Source organism: Conger conger, chromosome 7, assembly GCF_963514075.1.
Source record: "Conger conger chromosome 7, fConCon1.1, whole genome shotgun sequence".
Taxonomy (NCBI): domain Eukaryota; kingdom Metazoa; phylum Chordata; class Actinopteri; order Anguilliformes; family Congridae; genus Conger; species Conger conger.
Genome location: NC_083766.1, coordinates 27,351,682 through 27,362,191, shown reverse-complemented (window position 1 = coordinate 27,362,191; position 10,510 = coordinate 27,351,682). Strand labels below are relative to the sequence as shown.

The 10,510-nt window shown below is 44.4% G+C and overlaps 1 protein-coding gene across 1 annotated transcript; it reads right to left on the bottom strand.

Moving 5' to 3' along the window:
• Positions 1-1,127: 1,127 nt before the first annotated feature.
• Positions 1,128-8,445, bottom strand: LOC133132381 (ras-related protein Rab-1B). Its single transcript, XM_061247804.1, has 6 exons — positions 8,124-8,445; positions 4,854-4,926; positions 4,667-4,762; positions 3,254-3,349; positions 2,231-2,362; positions 1,128-1,404 (listed from the first exon to the last, which is right to left on the bottom strand). The coding sequence occupies exons 1-6, from the start codon at positions 8,135-8,137 to the stop codon at positions 1,210-1,212; spliced, it is 606 nt and encodes a 201-aa protein (XP_061103788.1). The 5' UTR covers positions 8,138-8,445; the 3' UTR covers positions 1,128-1,209.
• Positions 8,446-10,510: the final 2,065 nt, after the last annotated feature.

Here is a 10,510-nt window from a genome sequence, read left to right as displayed (position 1 = left end):
TAGCCAGGAGGAATTAAACAGCAGAAACAGGCCCTGTAGAAACAGTTGTGCACCCATGCATTAAGGTCAAGGTTGCCTGGACACTACATGGATGGGGTCGCTAGAAATCCTGCTCTCGACCACCCCTACCCTACCCCCCACCCCCCACCCTTTTAATCATACCCGTGCCTCTTTCCTGCACCAAACCGGATACAAACCCCTTGGTTCCTCTGGAGTGTATCCCCTGTAAAAGGGCTGAGAGACCCCCACCCCCCCTCCTCCCGAAATGGATGGTAAAAGTACCACTAACCAGTGCAAAGCAATGAGCTCATTTACATATGCCTTCCGCCTGGTATAAGGGCCTGTGGTAAAGGCCTGGACCGGCCCTCGCTGTTACACCCTCAGTCATTGGCCAGTGTCCGTCTGCTCACTCCACTCTCCCAAGACTCCGCTCTCTTTACTCCAAAACCACCATCTTAAGACATTCAATTCGCTACCGACAAGGACGTGCCCAGCCGGACCTTAAGGTAGGGGTCCTGGAGGGCCGCAGAGTCTGCTGCTTTTCTGAGCGTTTCAGCTCAAGTGATTACTTTGTATTTGATTGGCTAGTGAGCGCACTCATTCTCAAGGCTTTAACTGGATTCTGATTGACAGGGAACTACAGACACCAGCAGACACTGTGGCCCGACGGGACTGGACGTTAAACCCCCCCCCCCCCCCCCCCCACCTTAACAGCTAGAACGGGCCTGTCACTGCTTAGATAAAATACAGGAAACCCCATCCGTACATCACAGTCCTCCAGGTGTGTGTGTGTCTGTGTGTCTGTATCTGCGTGCCTGTCTCTGTGTGAAGGGAATACTAGATCTAAAGCTATGATCTGAAATCATATAGCGCCTCTACCCAATTATTCAAATTTCTCCTCTCAGATGGGTTTACACTTCCGTGGCTCTCTGTACAAAGGGGGGTAGTGGGGGGGGTGGGAGGCGGCTTATTCCTCCCCAGGAATTCCTTCTTTCATAATCTACCCGGGGCTACGCTCAAAATGAAATGTCAGTCCCCAGTCCTTTTACACACCCCGCCCTGCCCTCCCCAACCCCTCCCCCCCCCTCCAGCCCCTGCCCTCGTGAAGCCCCTCCCCCAGCCCCTCCCCCAGCCCGGCCCGACCCGGAGAAGGGTGTCGGGTAGAGGAGGCGGGGTTGGGGGGCCGGGGCCCGGGTCTGACAGTCCTGTCTAGCAGCAGCCGCCCCCGGCCTGCCGGACTGGGGTGCTCTCGATCTTCAGGTTGGGCTTGTCCCCGCTGGCCGTGGCCCCGGGGCCCATGCGCTTCTTGATCTCGGCCGCCATGGTCATGAAGGCCTGCTCCACGTTGGTGGCGTTCTTGGCGCTGGTCTCCAGGAAGGGGATGGCCAGGGAGTCTGCAAACTCCTGCCGGGGTTCAACCAAAGACACGGTCAGGAGGGGGTGCCCTACAAAAACAGCCCCTCAGTGCCCCCCCCCCAATTTTAAACCTTTAAGGTGTAAGATCATAAATATGTGATTAGAATGCTCTTAACTGATGTAACAATCACGACTGGTAATAGAAGGCAGAGTTCTACAACACTGACTTAGAATTTGGGGGGGGGGGGGGGGGGGGTGTCCAAAAGAAATACTCTTCAAAGGGTTAATTAAATTGAATCAGGCTATGATGTGAAGAGATACTATAATACTACACCCTCCAGAACAGTTTACGCTCTTAAAAGTTTACCATTTGGAAGCACCGCAGAAAAATACAATGTTTTGGAATAGTAACCCTCTGTTTTAGATTCCACCGTTTAATAACTGTTGACTTCATAGCCTGCACTGCACACTCCACAGCCGGGCCGCTGGTCTGTCGGGTCAGAGACGGGTCTGTCGGGTCAGTGACGGGTCTGTCGGGTCAGAGACGGGTCTGTCGGGTCAGAGACGGGTCTGTCGGGTCAGAGACGGGTCTGTGGGGTCAGAGACCTGTCTGTCGGGTCAGAGACGTGTCTGTCGGGTCACAGACGTGTCTGTCGGGTCAGAGACGGGTCTGTCGGGTCAGAGACGGGTCTGTCGGGTCACAGACGTGCCTGTCGGGTCAGAGACGTGTCTGTCGGGTCAGAGACGTGTCTGTCGGGTCAGAGACGTGTCTGTCGGGTCAGAGACGGGTCTGTCGGGTCAGAGACGGGTCTGTCGGGTCAGAGACGTGTCTGTCGGGTCAGAGACGTGTCTGTCGGGTGAGAGACGCGCTCACCTTGGCCGTCGTGTAGTCCACCACCTTCTTGGTGGTGAGGTCACACTTGTTCCCCACCAGCAGCTTGTTGACGTTCTCGCTGGCGTAGCGGTCGATCTCCTGCAGCCACTGCTTCACGTTGTTATAGGACTCCTGCACGGAGAGCGAGAGAGCAAAACAGAACATGAGCCAGAGCAAGACTGACAGATAACTGCCCCGTACTCTGCTCCGCAATATTTCAGCGCTCTCAAGCGCTTTAGCACTATAGACTTGCAGGAGACAAATTCAGTTTATGCTCAATGATACAGATCCAGATCTATGGTTTTGACAGTAGCAATTTTACAGTGGTTATTATCAGCTGAAACACAGAAGAAAATAGAGAATTTGAAAGTCCCTTTATTAAACTACTGCCATTGGTACAGAAATTAGTTAATACATATAAAACTAAAAAATATCACATCAAAAGAAAATCAAGCCTTCTTCCTGTGCTACAGACAACACCCCCCAACAGCCCAGAGTAAACGTGAGACTCACAAATAGCGAGCGAGAGAGAGAGAGAGAGAGAGAGAGAGAGAGAGAGAGAGAGAGAGAGAGAGAGAGAGAGAGAGAGAGAGAGAGCGAGAGCGAGAGCGAGAGAGAGAGCGAGAGCGAGAGAGAGAGCGAGAGCGAGAGAGAGAGAGAGAGCTAGAGCAAGCAAGAGAGAGCTAGAAAGCAAGAGAGAGCTAGAGAGCGAGAAAGAGAGAGAGAGCGAGAGAGTGAGAGAGAGAGCGAGAGAGAGCGAGAGAGAGCGAGAGTGAGTGCGAGAGAGCGAGAGCGAGAGAGCTAGAGCGAGAGAGAGAGCGAGAGAGAGAGCGAGAGAGCGAGCGAGAGAGCGAGAGAGCGAGAGAGCGAGAGAGCGAGAGAGAGAGAGAGAGAGAGAGAGAGAGCGAGCAAGAGAGAGCGAGCGAGCGAGAGCGAGAGCGAGAGCGAAACAGAGACTCAGAGGGATACAGAAGATAAGGAACCTCCTGTGTCTCAGGGTGTTAAACACGTCTGTGCCCTCACCTGGTCTGTGACATCATACACCACGATGATGCCGTGGGCTCCTCTGTAGTAGCTGGAGGTGATGGTGCGGAAGCGCTCTTGCCCCGCTGTATCCCACTGCACAGAGAGGAGAGACGCACACAAAACTACATTTCAGGGGCTGCTGGGAGTCTCTTACTAATGCATGGAGCCCCAAGACCCGACAGTGACACCTCCATACCTGTGGCCAGTATTCAGGAGCAGCTTTTACAGGTGACGTATGTAGGCTGTTCATTTCAACAAATTCATTCTATACTTAAAATATATTTTCTTCAAACCCACAAATGCCCATACACTGCACCAGCCTTTGAAAAGTATAAGCATAAGAAAATAATCAAACACATAACTGTTTTGGCCAGTCAAAAATATGCTATAAATCTGAAATATTATCAATAAACTACAGAAAACTATCTACCCCTCTAAAACTTTGAGCAGTGACCCTCAAACAAATACAAGTAACTAGGCTGCTCCAAGGGTGTCAAATATACTACCTGGAACACTGCTGTGTATGTTACCGTTTATTTAACCAGTTAACTAAAACAGAAAATCACACCCATCATGTACATTAGCATATATAAAGTTTCTTGCTGAAATGATAATGATTGTAGCTGATTGCATGTGTGCCACGTGATACTTAATTTCAGTGCCTTTTGGGAAATTAATCAAAGCAAATGTATGGAGCAATTACTAATCAGGTCATGTAAGCCAGGGGAAATGCCTGGAACAATGAGCCTACACCAGCCTACACCAGCCTACACCAGCCTACACCAGCATACACCAGCATACACCAGCATACACCAGCATACACCAGCATACACCAGCATACACCAGCATACACCAGTATACACCAGTATACATTGGAATAAACCAGCCCAAACTGCCAAACACATTGTAAAAAGCTTTCGGTTTCTCAGAAATTGACATATATGCACCAATTCTTTAAGGCATTCCAACTTACACCTTAAGTTTTTCAGAGCACAACACAGACAGTATTTATTTTGCTAATAGTCATTCTTAAGGTGCAGGGCTGCTCAACCCTGTTCCTGGAGATCTGCCATAACTGTTTTCACTCAAACCCTAACAAAGCACACCTCATTCAACAGTCTGGGCTCTCTTTGGGCTGCTAATTAGTAGAATTAGGGTTGAAAGGAAAGCCTAAAGGGACATTAGATCTCCAGGAACATGGTTGGGCAGCCCTGTTACACCCTTTTCTCAACACTAGAAAATCATACTAATTAGAGAGCCAAATCAATGCACGTGACCCAAGTGGACATAAAAGGAGGCTGTACATCAACAATCATGACCCACAGGTCAGAGGACTGAAATACAAATCGCAACTGATGTTAAATGAGGAATCTGGGCAGGAATTAGTAACTCGGGCAGCGCTACACTTACAATCTGCAGTTTGATGGTCTTCCCATCCAGCTCGATGGTGCGGATCTTGAAGTCCACCCCGATGGTACTGATGTAACTCTCTGTGTAAGTATCATCCTGAAAACATGCACAAGTCATCATTACGTGCATGCTGTCTTACGACACAACTGTCTTATGATCACATGATACAATGACAGGCGGTACTTACAGCAAATCGTAACAGTAGGCAGGATTTGCCAACACCAGAATCACCAATCAGAAGGAGCTTGAACAGGTAGTCACTAATACCAAAAGAAAATGTCAAAGATGAAAGTGCGTAAATGAGTGAACCTGCTGTTACAATATTTAATCTTACTAACAATTATGCATCCTAATATTCCACTATTGGTCAGAATATTCTACAGTTCTTAACAAAAAAAGATATTCCCTGGTCCAGACCCTATCCTGAATGAAGAATGCATAATAAGCACAAATTGCAAATACAGACATTTGATATAGACATGTTTGTATACACCATTAACAATCCATCCATCCATCCATCCATCCATTATCTGAACCCGCTTATCCCGATCAGGGTCGCAGGGGGGCTGGAGCCTATCCCAGCATACATTGGGCGAAAGGCAGGAATACACCCTGGACAGGTCGCCAGTCCATCGCAGGGCACACGCACCATTCACTCACACACTCATGCCTACGGGCAATTTAGACTCTCCAATCGGCCTAACCTGCCTGTCTTTGGACTGTGGGAGGAAACCGGAGTACCCGGAGGAAACCCACGCAGACACGGGGAGAACATGCAAACTCCGCACAGAGAGGCCCCGGCCGACGGGGATTCGAACCCAGGACCTCCTTGCTGTGAGGCGGCAGTGCTACCCACTGCACCATCCGTGCCGCCCATTAACAATCCACCAGAAAAAAATTAAATCACTTAATATTAGCCAGGCTCTGGAACAGTTTACTCAGCCAAGAAAATAACATTTGATTAATTTTCTTTAGAAGAGTCTTTGTTTTTATACCGTTTTATGAATATGTCAGTATGTCCAAAATTGAGTCAGCTTGTTCTTGTGATAGGGAATTTCTCTTAAATAAAAACACTATTAAAAAAATGTCATTTTGAGTTCTCACCCATTTGTAACACTTGGCTTGACAGTGCACATATGTCTGTCTTTCCTTTATAAGTACATATATATCGTATACATAGTATATCGCTCTCCTGTTAATCTGTCCTGCAAACACAAACTGAAGAATGGAGGGATTTAGAGAGGTACAGCGTTTGTGTTGCACCAGCCTCTGATGCAAGCTACCCTCTGCATTGTTCAAGATTAATTTCACAATTATCGTTTTGCAGCCCTTACATTTTTAAAGATCGACGGATATATATTGCAAAAATTTAAGAAAATATGTCGACATGCACTCACTAGCCTATTCTTTTGTGGCAAACAACTCTAGAAATGACTATGCACATCCACACTGCAGTTTGTTAATTTGCTTGTTTAAACATTAACTACAAATGAAATTATACAGTTAACAAGCCTATTTGTTTGATCAAATTATGAATGCACACATTCAGTGCACCGAATATTCAAAATATGCATGTGTACAAAGTCACTCAGTGTCAAGTGACATTGAGTTGATTCATCTGTATTTCAACTGTTTGATCTGCACTTCATTGTACATTGCTAATGTAATGTAATGCATTTCACTGGTCTCAGATTTGTTAGCACTGAGATACATCTTTGCATTCAAATTCTGCATGTAGTAGATAGAAACTTGTTGCTATCTTTACTGGCTTTTAAAGAAACAAAATATGTCCTGATGAAGAGCTGAAGTAATAAAAATTGTGAAGCAAAGCAGGAGGTGCTATTTTCTTCTATTACAGCTTTATTTGTCCCTCATTGATTTTACCAATGCTATCACAAGAAAACCAAAAGAGGTTAAACACAAATGCAATCAATGGAGTACAGCAAAGAACCCTCTTACAGTAGCACTACACATTTCAGCTATGCTAATTCCAGCGACACCACAGGCAGCAGGCCCAATTTACGCCCTTCAGCCCATGAGATTAAAAGTTCGAAAAGTTCAGCTGTGTGACAGAAGACACTTCAGAGACTATTAAGCAATGTGAGGCTGTAGGAGGCTGTGTCTGAGGTTATACGTTCCATACACGACTGCAAACTGTCTCTGCCGTCTGTGTGCAAGCATAGCACATGGAACCCAGATTCAAGTCATAGTTTAAGTGGTGTCACCTATGACAACAGGCAGTTAGTTACCTGGTGGTAAGGAAACACTCATTCACATAAGGTGACAGACAATAATTCTATAGAATTCAAATGTAATCGCTAACTTGATAGGTAATTGTACTGTCTGTCTGGTTGGATTCTATGAACCTGTTCTTATTATTTATTTATCACTGTAACTATGATATATGATGGATTTCCATGCGTACTGTAATTTTGTTTTGTAGCTATGTACAAGTTTATAGCCCATAGTTAAATGAAGCACAAATGATGTCCCATAATAATCTATGCATCATGGAATGTCAAGACTAACTCGTATCTGGTTAAATTAAGCCAAGCGGCTAACTGCTAGGTTACCAGTAAGTTGATACGCAACTACTATAGTTGCCGTGGCAAACCATCTAACGTTGCTAGGTATCTATAACAATCAATACACTATTACTTTGTACGCGACCGCGCGCAAAATATTGACCATACCCAATCAAGTTATGTCAGCTAACAGTATTCTCTAAATTACATTGAAAGGTACAAGCAACGTTACATTAGTTTTATACCCAACTATTTTTTGTAAGTGTGCTATCCAGCAAGCCGTATTTTGCAAGGATATGTTGCAATATAGATAAGTTACCTTGCAGCTTACGTCAAGGTTCATGCGATTGAGACAGAAAACAGGATTTGATAAGGAACGTTGGCAGGATGACATCAGCAAGCATCATACACATCGCGTCAGTTTTCCAGGTTACTTGCTGACAAAACCTGTCTCAAACCATCAGGGCCGCCGCTGTCCATCTGGTACATTACCAGCGGTCACGTTAGCATGAATTGCTCACAGGAAACGACGTTCTACCGGCATAGCTAGCGAGCTTGCTCGTTTCCCGTTTTGCCCCATAAGAGCTCTTCGCTTTATCATAGCTACCTATGGACTGCACTACAAAGTGTAAGCATCTATCCATCTGAAAATGCATCTTTGCATTGGAGAAATGTTGTTTCGTGGCGAGTCCGCCTGCTAATGTTAGCTGCTTGTGTTGTGTCAGCATCGAGCCCACCCAAGGCAGAATAGCTAAGTAAGCTAGCATTAGCCAGCTAGCTAGCTAGTTAAACAAAACCCGGCTGTGACACCAGCAGCACGCTAGCAAACGATAGCTAGTTATCGAATGAGCCGATTGGCTTAAGAACACAATTATCCATGTGTAGTACGATACAGGTAGCCAGTTCGCTGACTGTCTGTCGAGCCTACTCACTATTCGGGATTCATGGTGTGTCTGACACGGTCGGAATCTGTTTTTCTGACGGCGGTTCTTCCTCCTCTTTTTCTTTCGGTCTCCGCTGTGAACCAAAAGATGACTTGAGAACTGGGCTCAAAGCGGATTGTCGAATGTCCGTTCTTCTGCTCGCTCTTCTGTTGTTCTGTCTAATCTTTGTTTTGTTTTCGTTCGGTAGGTCCTGTCCTATTTCCTTTCTTCTGTCAGGTTTATCATTCGGATATTATTTTCTCTTTCTCCTTTCTTTTTTCGCCCAAAATACAAGATGGCTGCGCAGGTGCGGTAGTGACGTTTTCTGACGTGGCGTTAGAGCCAAGGCACGTGGTCGAACCGGTTCGCAGACGTTTTGGGAGACGTAGTTTTAAAGAGATAGTATGTCTACTGCAGGGATGCGCAACTCCAGTCCGGGATATCTGCGTGATGGTTTTTGTTCCAACCAATTACCAACACCGTTGGTTCATTTCTGTACTCGTGTAAAGTAAAATCTTTATGGACACAAATATTTGCTGTCTGCGGCTGTTGCTGGATATGATTGTGCTAATTAAATAATTTATAGCAGAAGTTGGCACAGAATCCTGAAACTTATACAAATGCAGTCCTATTATTATGACCATAATAATAATAATATTATTAATAATAATAATAATAATAATAATAATAATAATAATTATTATTATTATTATTATTATTATTATTATTATTGTTGTTGTTGTTGTTGTTTTGTTGTCATTATTATTGTTGTTATTATTATGCTATGAATAATATTAAAAGGGACAGCATTACCACTTTTGAGTTTATTGTTCATGTTTTAGACCATTTGGGCCTCTGTGCAGCAAAGGATATTGCTTATTGGGGCCCTTTGTGCATTTATCGTACTTTTTCACTTGCCCAATGTCCCCACAACATTTTTTAGGTTTATAATGATTATATTCATAAGGAGTGATAAATTTGTTTGTCTTGACACAAGCATCATCATATGCTTAAACATCCTTATGGGTGATCTAACTTGAGTCTATGAGTGCCTTGACTTTTTACCCACTGAATTACATGTCCAATGCCAATGAAAATCCTATGCAAACTATACAGTGACCCCTAGGGGCCACACACGTTAACTGCGGCAAAATGGCATATGATTTTTAATTTTGACAGCAGCCTTTTCAGTAAATCAAGAGAAACATTGTTTATATACACTGAAATATACCTGCAAGTAAGTCAGGTTTTCATGATAAAAATGAATTATTGAATAAGAAATTTTTTGAAGACATTAAACAAATGCCTTGTTTTTACCCATAAAGTAAGTTTAAAAGGGTGTACAGATTTAATACACTTATGTGTTTTGAGAATGTGTGTGTGTTAAGGGCAAATTGAGGTTTGTTCATTGAATTAAATAAAACAAATAAAACAATAAACTTTCATAAAATACTTTGGTTGAAATACGGCATGTTAATGACTGAAAAATAAAAGAAACCACAGAATCATTTGAACATCAGATGGCACTGCAGTCCTGAAATAGGAGTTGAAACTGCTTACTACTGCTGTGGAAACTTGAACTAGAAGTGCGAAGAGGACCATGTGTTCACAAAGGAAGTCCAGAAGAGCAGTCAGCCAAATGCCTGCGATTATGTTGTGACAGCAGTTGGAAGAGTCAAGGGAGAATCTGGCTCAGAAATTAAAGGGCCTCTGTTGACTGAAAGACGCTTCTACGTGTGGAATTTGGGGAGATGGCTCCAGATTACAGCCATTCAAGTCATTTCAGGTCTACTGCCTGAGCCAATTATAGGCAGCTTGTTGACATCACAAGTGTCTATGTATTGGTTTCATAGTTAACGTTAGAGCCCTATATGCTAAAATATGTGTTATATAATTGTGTGTGTGTGTGTGTGTCTGTCTACCTAACCCCAGTTTTGGATTTCAAAGATATGGCAAATATTAAGTTAGCCAAGATCATACAGACATGGGTCCATATACAGCTCAAGAGGCCGAGTTTGGGCAACCCGATTGGCCAGTAGACGATGCTAGCAAGCGCTGAGGTGCTGTAATACCGCCCAACTGAAACCCTCTTGTGTGTGACCCAGCAGCCCCATGAAGTGAAGTTTTAATGCAAGGACATACCTTTTTATTTTCTCAGAATATAATTTACTATTTATTCTGATTGAATTATTACATGTTTAGACACCCTTACTATTTGGGGACAAGGTTAGACAGTGGGACACTGGATTTGCTGTGTACACATGAAAAACTCCCATGGTTAATGTTATGAAGCAACCTGCAGTCACAAGGATGAGGATGGGGAGTACCCTATATTGGCCAATATTACTTTCACTTCTTCATTTATCCTCCTTACTCAAAGCCATGTGAGTTTCTAA